The 17,169-nt window shown below is 40.4% G+C and overlaps 1 protein-coding gene across 6 annotated transcripts in view; it reads left to right on the forward strand.

The window, feature by feature from the left end:
* Nucleotides 1-17,169, forward strand: part of LOC124612038 (axoneme-associated protein mst101(2)-like) — a 117,060-nt gene that overhangs the window by 55,446 nt on the left and 44,445 nt on the right. For 4 of the 6 annotated variants that reach the window (XM_047140299.1, XM_047140440.1, XM_047140361.1 and 1 more), the window contains 2 exons: nucleotides 7,775-7,838; nucleotides 15,702-15,890. In XM_047140299.1, coding sequence (XP_046996255.1) covers nucleotides 7,775-7,838; nucleotides 15,702-15,890 — 253 coding nt within the window. The remainder of the gene's footprint in view (nucleotides 1-7,774; nucleotides 7,839-15,701; nucleotides 15,891-17,169) is intronic. The other 2 variants (XM_047140521.1, XM_047140604.1) reach the window with 1 other exon arrangement.

Here is a 17,169-nt window from a genome sequence, read left to right on the forward strand (position 1 = left end):
ATTAAATAGTTCCTTCAATTTGTACTATGCATACACTCTCAAACTTGGAATCCATGAACAACGATGACACGAGTTTTTCTCTTATTTTTATATGAAGAATCCAATACCGAAGTATCGCCCACTGTTACCGATGCACACACGTAAAACAGACACCATTAATATTACGTATTTAATCCAGAATTTCGGTACAGTGTTCACGACCTATGATGGTACGTTAGAGAAATATCATTTTCCACTACAGACGCCACTCATAACATTTTCCGTCTAAGATTGTAAAAGTGAAACTATGTTATTCTTGGGTCATAAGAATATGATATTGCTGAAGTTTGCAGTGGAACGTTTTCATAAAAAGGGGGAAATATGATTAATTTAAAGCCAAAGACGACATTGTGAATTTTCCACCCTTTTGTCCTATGTTTACGCGGTAAAATAGGTGAAACTACTAGGTGTCCAGCAGCTCTTAAAATGATATTCAGTTCCTATACTGACTCTTTTGACAAATGTTTCATTGCACACATTAACATGTGGTATATCACTAGACACCGCTTATCTAGGAGTCTCGAATATTGCCGGAGAAAGTACTTGACCCGCTTAGGAAAGCCATGCTTGCTTCAGAATTTCTTAATACATAAAGGTTACGAGCATTGGCTACATAATACAAATACTGGCGTCTCTGTGTACCATTAGTAAAAGATTGTTTCGATTTACTGACCGACTGGTAGGACAAATTAGGGATGCCCATTCACTCGTACGTAGGGCCCAATGCAAATTTAACAGTCTTCAGGCAGATTTATTTATAGAAAAGCCGTACTGAAAGTTTATAAAGTAATGGCGTTATCAGATTCACTGTATGAGAGTGAAAACTGAATTTTAAGGATAAAAAAGACGACAAAGGAATAATAACTAGTGACATGAAATCGAGATAAGTAACTGTCTGAGGTTTAATGGATACCAAAGGAAACGAATATTTCAAACGGAATTAAAAATTCAGAGTATTTCTGAAATAATACATAAAACAATATCAGGTACTATACAAAGAACATATAGATCGAATCGCAAATATGAGTATAACGAACTTCATAAACAAAAGAAAATGGCTGGAAGAATGGCAAACATATCATCCAGATGAAGCGCAGCATCAGTGACAATGAAATTTTTTCTGCAGTGTGACGCATTTCTGTAATAAAGTATTAGGTAGTTCCACCTTTTCTGCCTCCTAATAATATAGCGGAAACTCGTCTGCGTCCTTCCACCATGACCTTAACAATTCCAGAATTAATACGCTCAATCCCACTCACTTGGAATACCGATTCTATTTCGCGGGACGGTTTTAAATATCACACACGATTCTCAGGAATCGATGGTGTAAAATGTTCTGGCCACTATCGCCGATGGCTATCATCAGGATGTAAAATGTCCCAACGTTTCGGCGCATCACTGAAGTCTCCATGCAATAGCACAACTAAATTACGTTAGCAAATACAGGTATGCATAGATACATGCATGGTATGGAGCATAACGTCAGTCAGGGCACTCGCAGCCCTAACAAACAGCGTGTGTTTAATCCTATGGCAGATCCGCCTTTCAGATACTGTGCATAATAAAGTAAATGCGTTTACCTAATAATTCTTTGATTCTTTAGTATCGAATTATGTTGAATTTCACTTTACAAAGTTGATAGTTTGCTGGAAATGTGCATAACTAATTATGAGCTACATAACCTGCAGAGTAATTGGATAGTTTAAAGATTTAGCTATAGTTCATCGATCTACATAATTAATTTAAGAATTATGCGAAACAGTCTTGAAGTATTCATGTACTATCCATGTGATGCATAAAAACTAGTAGGCCCCGTCTTACTAGCTCTTGTGTTTCAAACAGGCAGTGTCATTGCCGTGGTACTGTAACCAATATATATGTTACTTCAATATGAAATGTCTCGCAGACTACCCAGAAGAACATACAGTAAAAGTTATTTTATTTCGCAAAAATTTCATTATATGACAGAGCCTACTAGTTATAACTTAATGGAAGCAATTAACATTTGACCTTTAATTCAGTAATGCGCACTAACTGTGAACCTATTCCTGCAATAGTCCCTTCGGATAATTTCTTTCCTCCTCTACCCGACCTGCACTCAAAATACTCTCCGTAATGTATCACAGGAAAAGAAATAATCAGGACAGATTTGATAGTGGTACGTTTCTTCGTGTTCTATGCGCCAAATTCACTTTGGACTGACCATGCAAGATTCTAATCACTACAACACTTCTCTGTGATTAGCAGTGGCACTACCAAAGGATCCAATTCGAGGTGCAATTGCGTCTCTTGTCTATTACGTGAAAAGTGACTCATTCAGAGAGTTGTAGGAGAGACCTGCAGTTTGAAAAAAGACCTTTCAGTCGATGAGAAGGTCTTTAGAGATGGAGCTTCGATTGAGGAAGGAAATCGGTCGTATTCTCTCCAAACGAACCATTCAAGGCTTACGTTTTAGCTTGGAATCTGGATCCCAAACACGAAAGGGCATGTTTACATACACGAAGATTGAGTTAAGTGTCAGGATCTGAACTTGGATCGAATTCCTACTGCACAAATATAAAATATGACAGTTCCCTAAGGTGTGACCAAGCTGTTTACTAAGAAACGAAAAGCGACAAGGAATAATGAAACATACGTATAACAGAATCATTAAGAAAATATGAAACAGATTTTTCAGTAAAATATTAAACTCTTTTTTTTTTTACTTTTAATGCTTATAAGAAAAGGGTAAGATTATAAAGATTGACATAAAGACGTTCAATGACGGCTACTGAACACCATATTAGTTGTTCATCTTTTACCGTCATTAACGTGAAGTTCATTTACTGTCGGGCTTCAGCTCTGCAGAGATACACATTTTCTGCTCTTTCAACCACGCGTCGTTCTGTGTTATGGCAAAATTTAACCTGTTATCGACATACTTGCGATTTAGCGTGAATGTACAACTTGGCGTCACATTTTTCACATTCTCAAACAGTTCCCAAAGATATTAATTATGTGCAGTGGCCCAGATAAGCCTATAACCTACTGGACATTGAACCATCAACTTGCCAAACAAGAAACGATATTTATTTACTAGTCTCGAGTTAGAAGCACATGTGGAGTTTAAGCCGATGATCTGAGTAAACTGTCAGAGATAACTGCTACGACTAACAAGTATTTAACATCCGTCAGATTATTGTTAAAACAAATGATTAATTCTATCGGTTAATGCAACAGCAAGTCTCTGCTTTATAGCACGATCCAGGAATACTTTTAAAGGTGGAAGTAATCGATTGTAAGGTGTTACTGCTGCGTCAATTGATTACATGCGCTGGGAATCATTACTGAAGCGGTTCAACGTGTGTGACAACCACTCTGAGTTCAACGGGGACAGGAAAAATAGCGATTTCATGAATAAAAACAGCTGCTGTCACCAGGTGAATAGTTGCAAGTATGCTTCGTGGAGATTGTAGAGGCGTACAAAGGACCAAAAGCGTCACTACATAGTCAACTCCTGGAGTAGCATGTGAAATGTTGTGATTGAGAGCGACGAATCGTGATATATGAGGGTGTCATGATCCAAACAAGAAACCACTTAGTATCTTGAAAACAGATTCAAAGGTAGGGGAATATTATTATATCATGAAAGTGGAGACATACGTTCAATATTAAAGTGGCGATCTGGATATTGATTTCATCCTCATGGATGAATATGTCTATTCTCATTCGACCTCAAGTCAAAGTAACACCGTTCGCACGCCAAGAAAGCTTAGTAAAATCGCTATTTCTCAATACAGATAAAGGATTCATCACAGTCAGCACTATTAATTGAATGGTCGCTGACGAAGCTGTTATCTGTGGTAAAACACCGTAAGGAAATGTCGAACGACTCACACAGTATTTCCATTTGGCGAAGGGCCTAATTAATTGCAGCACTCTTTAGCTGCAGGTTCAGAGATAATGTTCATAACAAAAAGGCTCCCAATTGCATCAGATTGCACGATTAGTGATGAGTTCTGGAGAATTGTTTATCTCTTTCACTACCATTTTTTTTGAATAAAAGGCATTAATCTATGGTTATTTTAATTAATTTTGTAGTCAGAAACAACACGATGAAAAAAATTTCCCGTCATTTCGTTTTTCAACGCGGGGAGGGGTGGGACATACATGGATTTTTATAGGTATCTCCCGGTTTTCAGATGATTGCTCAAAAACTGAAAGACTTACAGAAACAGACACACATCAGTTGGCAGAGCATCCCTCCAAGTTTGTAGCTCATATACGGCCACCGTGTGTGACGCGGCAAACCTCAGTACGTGCGTGCAATTCATTAACACCAAGTGTCTGGAAAGGCGCTATACAAATCCGTTTATTTGGTTGCCTACTTGCAGGCGAGAACAAATTCGATGCTACAATACGGAGCGGAGGGGAATAATATATTGACAAAGAAACTTGAAAACAGCACAACTCTCACAGGTGCAAAGTGCAACTACAAGAATTCTGCAAAGCATTAGCAAGTTTCTCATTACTCATGGGGCTTTGATACACAGCAACAAAGAGCAGCAAAACCAGCTGGTTCTCTGATAACTTATCTTGTGACGCAAACGTGCAGCAAATTCCCATTGGGTCTGTGATAACGTATCGTGGAACACATACTTCCCAATGGTAGTGAGAGGGCTACACATTTAGGGGTAATGTTACCAACGATATGTAATAGGACCAGCACTTAATACAGCAGTGTGGAAGACGAATGGGAGACTAAGAACTGTGCGGTAGGAATCCAGTGGAAAAAAAAACATGCAGTACAACAGTGTGACAAATCCTGGAGAACTAATCAACTGTTTAGAGTCATTATGAGGTACACGTGTTAGCAGACATCGAACTAATTCGGTGATGCGCTGCTATGACCGTAACAAATGGTTGAAATGGCTCTGAGCACTATGGGACTCAACTTCTGAGGTCATCAGTCCCCTAGAACTTAGAACTACTTAAACCTAACTAACCTAAGGACATCACACACATCCATGTCCGAGGCAGGATTCGAACTTGCGACAGTAGCGGTCTCGCGGTTCCAGACTGCAGCGCCTAGAACCGCACGGCCACTCCGGCCGGCTGACCGTAACAGCTTAGTATAACTTATGTAACTGTGTAACGGAGTTGCTTGGGAAACGTAAAGACGAATCTGCGGGAAAATGCTGACCCCGTTTTCGTATAATTTTGTTGACTACATTTAGAGAATTAGCACACGAGAAGGCCTTTGGCCCTGTGTAAATGAAAACAATCTGTCTTGGTGTTCGAATGATCTGATTCTCTAGTGCTATTTTTTTTAAATAATAGGCAGGCATTGTAGTAATGAAGCTGTCAGCCGGGTCTCTTAAGTACTCCACTGCAGACCACCCTGGCAGTATGGGCTGGATGGTTCTGTATTTAGTATGGTATTTAAAATTCTGGAGACGGCAAAGAGCCTGGAACATCAGAAGGATGTTAAGCATAGAGAGATTATAAAATGAACACCAACAAAAGCAGACTTAGGGCAATTGAGTTAGTCGAATTAAATCAGATGATGCATATGGAATTAGATTACGAATTGTGGAACCAAAGGGTAGTAGACAAGTCTGACTATTTGGATACCAAAATAACTGCCGAGGGTAGAAGTAAGGAGGATATAAAATGGAGGCTGGTCACAACAAGAAAAGCGTCACTGAAAAAGAGAAATTTACTAACAGCTAATATAAATTTAAGTGTTAGAAAGTCTTATGTGAATGTGAGTATGGTGTTTTGTGGAAGTGAAACGTGGACGATGAACAGTACCTATAGGAAAAGAATAGAATCTTTCGAAACGAGGTATAACAGACTTCTAAAGATTAGATGGGTAGATCGTGAAAAGGCACCATGTCAAACTGGGGAGGATAGAGCACAGCTTGATTACTGCACCCTGACGCGTCAAGAAATACATATTCAATTTGATAATGGAGCGAAGTGTGCGGAGTGGAAGTCCATTAGTAGAATGGAATGATCGCATAGGCTCGGTACCAGTTAAATCTAGCGGCAAACAACGGTTGACTGGTAGGGTACTGGAAAAACGCACTGATTCTACAAAGGAAACGGCTTATACAGCATTCACGCTGGACATTCTAGAATGCTGCTCAGGTGTGTGGGACCTATACGAAATGGGACTAACACCAGATACTGAATGTATACAACGAATGACAATACGAATGATCACGGCTTCGTTTCGTTCCCGGAGAGCGTCACGAAAACGCTGAAAACCTGAACTGGCAGATGCTTGAAGATGGATGCCAACATGCTTGCATTATATGATATCCTGCTAAAGCCTACACACCAAATTTGAAGAACTAGTATTAAGTGTCCTCAAGTGTCGTTCCCGCAGGGAATGTGAAGACAACATTAGACTAACCACTGCACACAGGAGGCGTTATTCCTGGGATCCATACCTGAGTGGAACTGGAAGAAACTCTAATATTTTCTACAATGGGAAGTACTCTCAGCCACGAACTTCACAGTGATTTACAGAATATGGCTTAAGATGTAGAAAAATTGAAGAGGGAGACAAGGATGTAGTTTTTAGTAGTTGTGCAGAGATGAAGAGGGCTGAATCAAACCAGTCTTCACAGTGGAGACCATCACATAACGTCTTGGAGTTTGGGACTGTAGATTTGTAGATGGAGTGGGTTGACGAAGTAACAAATGAAATCCAATCGATAAACTCGCGTGGCACAGTTTGAACGAATACGTCACGCTATAGAACGCCGACTCAAAACTTCACCTGAAACTTCCGGGGTAATGGCCGTGGTCAATATATAAAACTTCCTCCTAACGTTTCATCCTCGACTGCAGCAAACATCTTCAGAGATAAAGCGACGAACTGCAATCAGAGCCTGGTAGCGCTGAATGCATGGGCAGTGCAGAAGGCACAACAGTCCATCATATGACGTTGGCTACGAGATTATCTCTGGTAATGCCAACGTCCTCTACTAAAACTAATCGATTGTCATTGTTACGGTGCAATGCCTTCTTCTTTTCCGTTAAAATTATTACGGTGTTTATAAACCTCAATAGTGTCTCTATACGTGCGCGCATGATAATGCGATGTTTTCGATATGACGTATGTCTCACTGAATTTTATTTCATGATCACCAACTTAGCAAACATGTTCCGCTACTGCCGATTTACCCGTACGTCCCAGGCCGTAATTCCTCTTGTAGGGATAAATCGGCGGTGGTGGGACAACAGAAAAGAGGAAATTGTTAAATGAGAAAAAATTTGGATGTCAACGTTGCACCGTAATAATGACAAGCGATTACTTTCAATCGAGAGTGTTGGCATTACCAGAGATAAATTTGTAGCCGACGTCACTTGTTGGAATGTGGTGCCCTCTACACTGCCCATGTATTCGGCGTCCTCTCAAGTCCTGGTTGCAGTTCGCCGCCTTACCTTTGAAGATGTCTCCTGCAATCGGAGATGAAACGTTGGGAGAAAGTTTTATACATCGATCACGGCCTTTTAGCCCGGAACTTTCGTGTGAAGTCTATACCGACCGTAAAAGCTTAATTTGGATGAGCCAACTCAAAAGTTCTTCGTCGCTTGTAGTATTAGACTATTTCGTAACACAGTACCTCCCAATGTGTAATCAAATCCACTTTTCCTTTCATCCTAATTTTGTCCGTGGTTCCCTCCTAAGCGTTTCAACAGTGGCGTTCTGATAAACAACGATTGTCTTGTGTGTTAACAGAGGCACCCCGTGGAGTGTTCCGCTGCTGGGGACTAGCTCGCTTGTGAATGCTGAGAATAACACGGTATGAAGCTAACCATTAACTCGGCTGCAATCTTCCGGAGCGTTTATTGGGGCAAATCGCCAGACACTCGCCCGCGCTGAGCGGCAAACAGTCCTGCCCGATTTAAACGCTCGGGAATATTTAGACTGCCAGATGGTGCCAAGAGACTAGAGCAGAATTTCCCGTCTCACATGATAAATGACTCATCCAAAATTACCACTCTATTAATAATATGCAACAAAATCAAACAGCTTCTCACAATTACTCAAAAAATCATCGTTTTAGGTAATATTTAAAATTACACTGTTTTGCTTTACTTAGTACATACAGACCCTAATGGTTCAGTTTCTCATTAATGAAGCTTCTAATATTTAATAACTTTCTTCTGATCTGTGCATCTTTTCAACTAACTTTGCATTTACACATATACAAGTAAAGGCTTTTGTTTCTGTTGTACGAGGATGTATTAGATAAGTCAAAGTCTAGCAGATATTCGGCTGTAGATGCTCATGAAACACCACAGCCTTCATAATATTACAGAACGACAAAGAAGGCTGTCGCTAAATTTTAAAAAATTAGCAAATACCAAAATTTTCACTTTTCAGTTCAGTGTTTTTGTCTGTATTCATAATACTGTGTCGCTAAAAAACTGAATTTATATGTTTGAAAAGTCTATTAAAATAGACAAACAGCCGAATATCTGTAGATACATTACTGATTAAAATTAGAATCGCGCCCTGCGGCCTCTGTCATTCCTCGCGGCTGAACGTTTGGTTCCTTAGAATTTCAACAAAAAGTTTATTCGAAGCTGTCTTCAAGACATGTAAGGACAGGAATTAAATCTGCCTCTCAAATAAGGCATGTGTATCGCAATATTGCTATTTTAAATATAAGAGAAGAACGGAAATGCATCAATTCGCTGAAAAACTGAAATGACCATAGTTATCGAACGACAGTAAACAGTAAAATTTGAATCTTTGGCAGTGGTAAGTAACTGCGGCACCGCGTTGAAAAGTTTTCAGTACGTCCATAAGTACACTCTACTATTTTACGAATAAACTGGAAAATGAATGACAAGAAAGGAACATCTCTCTAGGCATGGTGTTTGTATAATATTAAATTTGGAAAAACTGGCTGTATCTGTGCACTGGTGGTTAAGAATCTGGAGACGCGTTTTATCTGAAATCAGTACTCAGTGGACTGTGATAGAAACGTAAGAAGAAATAATGGTCCGTTTTTTTTTATTTTTTTGTACATAGAAAGACCCAAAAGAAATGAAAACGACTGAAACCATAAAGTAACTGACAAATTTCATTCCTATTTTCCTTCGATATTGCTCAACTCATAGCTCTAGACTATCAGCTCTCGAGAATTCTTTTCAGCTAATATTCGCTGTCAGCCATAAGAACTGATGTATCAACAGCTGAACATCGGGTTTTTTTCGTCGGCGGGAGTGCGTAGTTTAGTTCTAGATAACAAAATATTTTTCTTTTTATGAGACGAAAGACCAGATATTGTCTGTATATGCTGAGACTCGAAAATCGTGTTAGGTCTTTTTCTGCACCTCAGGTAGTACATAGCTGCCTGTTGTAGTTCATACTTCTAATGGTGATGCTGAATCCAACTATCTCTTCGGTTTTACTTGGTTGGCTCTAGTATTTGAAACACAGTACATTTTATAAAAAAAAAGTAAATGAGACCGAAAAATACTATAGGAAAAAAATCACTACTAAAAATAGCGTGCATGTGTTACCATGTCATTATAAACTCAATGTATGGAACCGCACAATAAAACTGGAGCCTACATATATCATTAGGTGCACAATTATTGCATTAGAAATCTCTATCTGTCTGATTTTCTCTTATGTGGATTACCAAGAGAGCTGTGTTGCAGGCTTAAACAGTAGTCCACTTTAGTATACCTGTCCCATCTAGCCTGATGTCTTTCATCCATCACTTTGGTATCCCCATGGGACCTCTTTCACTGTTCCTCACCGAAATCGCGAAGATTTTACTGGAAGTCTTTGTAAGTGGCTGTGGAGAAAGTGGAGACAGTTTGTAAATATGTTGTAGGTCAATTCTTCATAGTTGTGCACTTTACAGTTGCCCAAGAAATTCCTTACAACAGAGACATAACTGTTCCTGGCACATGCTTCATGTCTCTCATTACCGTCGTAAAATCTCAATTATTGATGAACATGAGAATTTGACGACATTCGAAGATCCCGTTTTAAGTTTTTCATTACTGAGGCCAGGAAAGGATCTGCAGATATATATGATAGTATTTCCATTTCTATCCAGTTGCTTCACCAGTTTCTCCATTAGAAACAGTTTAATGTGCAATCGCGGGAAATTTTTTATTTTCTGTCAACCAAAAGTTCATTTCTGATGTTTGCTACATCAACTGCTACGTTTTCGCTTGCAGGCCATGTTACTTTTCACCAAGCTCTACTAAATCCACATGTATATGAGACATGCGTTCTCTGTATAGCCACATAGCTGCACAAGCACGAAAATGACCGTCTTCATATCAACACAAAAAGACCACTTGTGCTGACGGCAACAAAGTATCTGCAGGACCATCCCGACAGTTTCATATTCCTCATGTAGTTATGTTGAAAGAGCAATTGGAATACATGCGTAGCAGTTGCCGTTATGTAATAGCTCACAATGCAAGCGTCTCGAGGATCTATATGCAAAAGCTTCGAATCCTATCGATACTCCGGTAAACCCATTTTGATAAGTACTTAAGCGTTATTTTCGCAGTACACAAGTTCACTTAAGTGTGGAAAAAACTAATTTTCTCCACACCGGTAAACTATAATCTTAGCTTCTGTCTTCGAATACTTGTTTTCTTTTAACCTAAATGCCAACAGTTAAGATAGTTTCTTAGACAGACTGAGGTCTAATATCTGACTGCTGAATTCTCCCTGGAAGAACTTCCTAGGGTGTTACAGCATTTACTTCTAATTCAAATCCACTGCTACTGACACCGCCCAAGTCTTCGATATTTGACGATGGAATTTTTTGCAGTTACAGGAACATTTATGTTTATGGCACAGGTCATGTTTCTGACTTTCCACTTCTTTGTATCTGCTGAAGCCATTTAAATTCAGTAACAAAAATGACAATCATCGCGTTGGTTTCTTGGCCCTCTTTCCTTCAAAAGTGAAACATTTTCTTTCCCCATTTGTCCACTGTCTTAGGCACTCCACAGTACTTTTAGGAGCAGCTTGCGAGGTTTGCAAGACATAATCGGTTAACAACTCAGCGCTATTCTTCCTGTTATTTTGAAGAATATATGCGTCACAAATATAACAGAACTCATCGGGATAATTTAAACAACCTGTTAGTGAAGAACTTGTTAGCGAAGAACTGCTGTCCCCCGTGAAAACAGAAACGGAAGAAATAAAAACACGATTAAAAATCTAAGCAAAATATTATTACACTTACATTATATTATGGAGAAAAGACAAAGAAAACTAACATTAAAAATAAAAAATAGCTCTAGATTTTGTGGAGCAGCTATCTACGGAGACGGAGAACTCCTGCCCCTGTAAAAACAGAAGCGGAAAATATAAAAACATGTTAAAAATCTAAGCAAAATGTAATATCAACTACTATGATATTAGAGAGAAAAGCCACAAAAAACTAACATTAGAAATAAAAAAAATAGCTCCGTGTTTTGTGGAACAGCTGTCTACAGATATGGAGAACAACAAAACGTAAAGATTTTCTGGATAAAAGCTTATACCTGAAAAACTAGAGCCAGTTTGGAAAACCAGAAAATAGATTTGGGTTCAGGATCACCGTATCATTGGAGTCAGTCCTGTAGACATACCCAAATGGTTTAATTGGTAAACGAGACTGCTTCCTGCCTGCACAAATTTTCATTTGCTACGTGATATTGATGACAGTAGTGTAAAAGAAATATGATGTAGGGGAAGCATGATATGAGTAGATGGGTGAAGCAACTTTGACATCAAAAGCAGAGTGAAATGTGAACGGAACAGCTGTACTCGTATCGAATGTTTCCTCGTAAATGAAGAAAACGTTTCTGAAACTGTGTATCTGGTACAATAGATTGAATGAAAGTGAAATAGGGAAGACGTAACAAGGAAAAAAGAATGCATTTGAAATGTCTTATTATAGAAGGATTTTCAAAATCATGTGTTTATATTACACATAAACTAGAGGTGTACAAGAAGGAGAGAAAACTCTATGGAAAACCACTTACCAGGATATGGACAAGTTAGTGGAACATGTGCTTAGACAATGATAAATCACTGGAAAGAAAAGCAGAAATGTCAGACACAAATTAGAAATGTGGGTAATAAATTACTTATAAGGGGAGTTCGGATCACTTATTTACTTTAAACTTTGTGCTCGTTTACTAGCCCATTAGGAGAAAATAATCTGCAAGTAGTATTCGCGAGAGAAGTTTTACGCTTCACTGGTGGGCGCTCGAACACTGTAACAGATGGATCGCTGGATCGAATCCCGCTCATGTTCTTCATTTAATTTATACGTTTCTCAATACTAGCCATGTTATTTCGTACTTATTACATTAGAAAGGTAATATGATGAAACGACACGTGTATTTCCATGAACTTCTATTGAATTTCCAATGTTATTTCGCTGTTTTTTAATTTTTCACGGTAAATGATAAGTGCCAAACAGTTGCAGGATAAAGATTTATTGAAATCCTTACCACGGTTTCAGTATAGCTAAATATACCTTCATCAGAAGCAAAAATACACTAAAATCACATCCTGCAGTGGAGATACATAAAACAATCTTGCCAAAGGCGTCGTCAGTAGTTTATCACGTCCATTTGTACTGCATAATTATGAATAGAAGGTCGATGCGAACACGGCATATCATCAGTACTTTGCCAGTGTTCATAATTATGCTGTACAAATAGAGGTGATATTTTAACTACCGACGACGCCTTTGGCACGATTGTTTTATGTATCTCCACTGCAGGATGTGATTTTAGTGTATTTTTGCTTATGATGAAGGTCTATTTAGATATACCGAAACTGTGGTCGGGATTTCAATAACTCTTTGTCCTTCAACTGTTTGGCTGTTATCATTTACCGTGAAGATTTTCTACAGTTGCTGCTTCAGCCATGTTTAAAATTTTGTCACTAATTTTTGTTATTACAACAAGTATTATGCGACTTTCATTTCTATAGCCAATTTCAAAGCTTTATCAAGCGCCTTCAGACTTGTTCATGTTTTATTGATAACGAACGAGAAATTGTTTATCGTGAAGATATTATTAAAATATATTCAATAGTGCATCGCCAATTTTCGGCACCGATATTTACGAAAATGTTGCGTTTCTTGTGGTTGCATCCAAATTGCTTTGTTTCTTAGAGGAAACTCTGGAGATTTCGTGTGCATTTGAGAAAATTGCATTCGTTCGCTGTAGTAAACGCCGTTTTAATTTTTTTTTCTATGTCTGTAAGAAAAAAAGCATTCTGCACCTTCTAACGTCAAAAGCGCATCCGACGATTAATCGTACATTATCCTCACATTTTTCCGTTTGTAACTCTTTATAGTATCGAAAAAAGTTACTTATACCTTTATTTATCGATGTTTGAATTGGGCTTTCCAAGCCTGTCCAGATGATTCAAACGGCTCTGAGCACTATGGGCCTTAACATCTGAGGTGATCAGTCCCCTAGACACACACATCCATGTCCGAGGCAGGATTCGAATCTGCGACTGTAGCAGCAACGCGGTTCCGGACTGAAGCGCCTAAAACCGCTCGGTCACAACGGCCGGCTCCATACCTGTCTCTCGTCCTTGAAACCTGTGCCTCGCAGATCGAAGCGTCCAGGTGCAAAGCAGTCCTCGGTACCTCACCCAATTACAGATCGATGGAATTTCTGAAATCACGACAGGCGCACATTTTCAGGAAAACTTTATACGTTTGGTCGTTTACATGTCAATGGTTACTAATATAATATTTGTTGCGATAATAAAAATTAGCAGACAACCAGACAACATTGGAAATTCAATAAAATTTCATGCAATAACATGTGTCTTTTCATCATATTACCTTCCAAATGTGATATGTGTAACATAATATGACTAGTGTTGAAAAAAATTGCGGGGCTTCAAAGATAGAGGCATGACCGCTACCATCTCGTGCTCAGGGTCGCTACGCACCGGCACATCAATGACGCGTAAAATTTCTGTTGTGATTTTCTCGACGTCGCCTAAGTAACTCGCCTTACTACTTGGACGTTCTAGCGCGAATTCTTTACAGACGGATGGAAAAACTTGTAGAAGCCGACCTCGGGGAAGATCCGTTTGGATTCCGTAGAAATACTAGAACACGTGAGGCAATACTGACCTTACGTCTTATCTTAGAAGAAAGATTAAGGAAAGGCAAACCTACGTTCCTAGCAATTTGTATACTTAGAGACAGCTTTTGACAATGTTGACTGCAATACTCTCTTTCAAGTTCTAATGTTGGCAGGGGTAAAATACAGGGAGCGAAAGGCTATTTACAATTTGTACAGAAACCTAGGGGCACGAAAGGGAAGCAGTGGTTGGGAAGGGAGTGAGACACGGTTGTAGCCTCTCCCAGATGTTATTCAATCTCTATAGTGTGCAAGCAGTAAAGGAAACGAAAGAAAAATTCGGAGTAGGTATTAAAATCTATGGAGAAGAAATAAAAACTTTGAGGTTCGCCGATGACATTGTAATTCTGTGAGAGACAGCAAAGAACTTGGAAAAGCAGTTGAACGGAATGGACAGTGTCTTGAAAGGAGGGTATAAGATGATCATCAACAAAAGCAAAACGAGGATCATGGAATGTAGTCGTGTTAACTCGGGTGATGCTGAGGGAATTAGATTAGGAAATGAGACACTTAAAGTGGTAACGGAGTTTTGCTATTTGGGGAGCAAAATAACTGATGATAGTCGAAGTAGAGAGGATGTAAAATGTAGACTGGCTATGGCAAGGAAAGCGTTTCTGAAGAGGAGAAATTTGTTAACATCGAGTATAGATTTAAGTGTCAGGAAGTCGTTTCTGAAAGTATTTCTATGGAGTGTAGCCATGTATGGAAGTGGAACGTGGACGATAAATAGTTTGGACCAGAAGAGAACAGAAGCTTTCGAAATGTGGTGCTACAGAAGAATGCTGAAGATTAGATGGGTAGATCACATAACTAATGAGGAGGTATTGAATAGGATTGAGGAGAAGAGAAATTTGTGGCACAACTTGACTAGAAGAAGGGATCGGTTGGTAGGACATGTTCTGAGGCATCAAGGGATCACCAATGTAGTATTGGAGGGCAGCGTGGAGGGTAAAAATCGTAGAGGGGGACCAAGAGATGAATACACTAAGCAGATTCAGAAGGGTGTAGGTTGCAGTAGTTACTCAGAGATGAAGAAGCTTGCACAGGATAGAGTAGCATGGAGAGCTGCATCAAATCAGTCTCAGGACTGAAGACCACAACATCAACAACTTGGACGTTATGTTGTCCTGATAGATTGCTAAAAGTGTACAAAGTTTGCACCTCGTGAGTGTGTTAGGTGTATGCAGTGATGAAAAGTATATCACAAGATAAGATGCGGAGCAGTATGAAACCACCTGAAAGACTGGTTACTTAATAAGAATAGGTGGGAGATCGGGGGAATTCCGAAGATGTGCGGCATAATGAGAAAATAAAATAATTTATACATGCTGTACCGGAGGAGGCGTTGGCGTTTTGGTTCCTCAACCTCCGGCTGTGCTAGGCCAAAGAAAATGAATTGCTAAACAAAATTGCCGGTTAAGGACCAAGCGAGCTGCTGGGTGACGTAGGCTGCAGGTCGCAGGGTGCGGTGTCGGCGGCGGTTAGCGTACAGCGGTGTGGTGGCGCAGGGCCAGACGTACCACCACATCATCCCGTACGCGGGGCACATGCGGCTGACGGCGGTGTCGGCGCCCACCTTCTCGACGCGCACCAGGCCCTCCGTCATCATGGCCGAGATCGACCGCATCAACCACCGCCTGCGCCCGTCTCTCGCCTACCAGCCCGCCGAGGACTTCCTCAACTCCAGATCCATCGTGGTAAGCCGACCTCCTCGTTCACTGTCTCGTCTCTAACCGCTCTGTCGCTTTTCCACCAATCTCTCTCGTTAGCTGACATGCTGCCATTCTAGTGTTAGGTGAATGGTGGGGTGATGCGCAGTAGCGTCCAAAAGTGTACCGTGGTTCCACGTGCCTTTTATGTTTTGGGGTGTGGGTTCAAAACTGAGTAAGCCTTAGGTCGCTAACGCTGGTTATATCTGTTGGTGAAACATTTTCACCCCAATACTTGGCCAGCAGGAGCAGGGGAGGTAGCGGCGTACAGTTCCTGAACACTGGATCTTACACCTAAGTCCGGGATCAAATGGTAAACCTATCTGCACTATCTTATGGAGGCAGGAGTTGTGACGCTGTTGATTGATGGTGAGCTGTCCTTCAGATGAGGACGAACTAGGTGCTATGCAGACGGCGATCCACTTTTTGCTATTCGAGACGAGTGGCCCACGTACTGGCAACTTCATCATAATCATTAACAACTCTAACATACCATTACACTGTACACATACTCATGACAATCTCCCAATCTCCTAGACGACACAGCCAAACTTAGTACACTTGCAAGACACGAAAAGGGCAAAAATTATATGGTTCAAATGGCTCTGAGCACTATGGGACTTAACATCTGAGGTCATCAGTCCCCGAGAACTTAGAACTACTTAAACCTAACTAACCTAAGGACATCACACACATCCATGCCCGAGACAGGATTCGAACCTGCGACCGTAGCGGTCTCGCGGTTCCAGACTGAAGCGCCTAGAACCGCTCGGCCACCCCGGTCGGCCAAGAATTATATGTATAAAAAGGTTTGTACCATGACGTAAGCAACACTCCATGTTAAAAGCAAAGGCCCCGAATTCGAGTATCAGTCCGGCATATAGTATTAAACTGCCACGAAGTTTCATACACTATTATAGTTCATCACCATGCACTCTTTTCTAAAATACCAATAAAAACAATCACAGACAGAACTAAAAAACTAAACTCCTCCCGAACAGGCCATGAAGGCCCAACGGTACCGACCGGCCGCCGTGTCATCCTCAGCCCACAGGCGTCACTGGATGCGGATATGGAGGGGCATGTGGTCAGCACACCGCTCTGCCGGCCGTATGCCAGTTTACGAGACCGGAGCCGCTACTTCTCAATCAAGTAGCTCCTCAGTTTGCCTCACAAGGGCTGAGTGCACCCTGCTTGCCAACAGCGCTCGGCAGACCGGATGGTCACCCACCCAAGTGCTAGCCCAGCCCTACAGCGCTTAACTTCG

The sequence above is a fragment of the Schistocerca americana genome, chromosome 1 (assembly GCF_021461395.2).
Source record: "Schistocerca americana isolate TAMUIC-IGC-003095 chromosome 1, iqSchAmer2.1, whole genome shotgun sequence".
Classification (NCBI taxonomy): domain Eukaryota; kingdom Metazoa; phylum Arthropoda; class Insecta; order Orthoptera; family Acrididae; genus Schistocerca; species Schistocerca americana.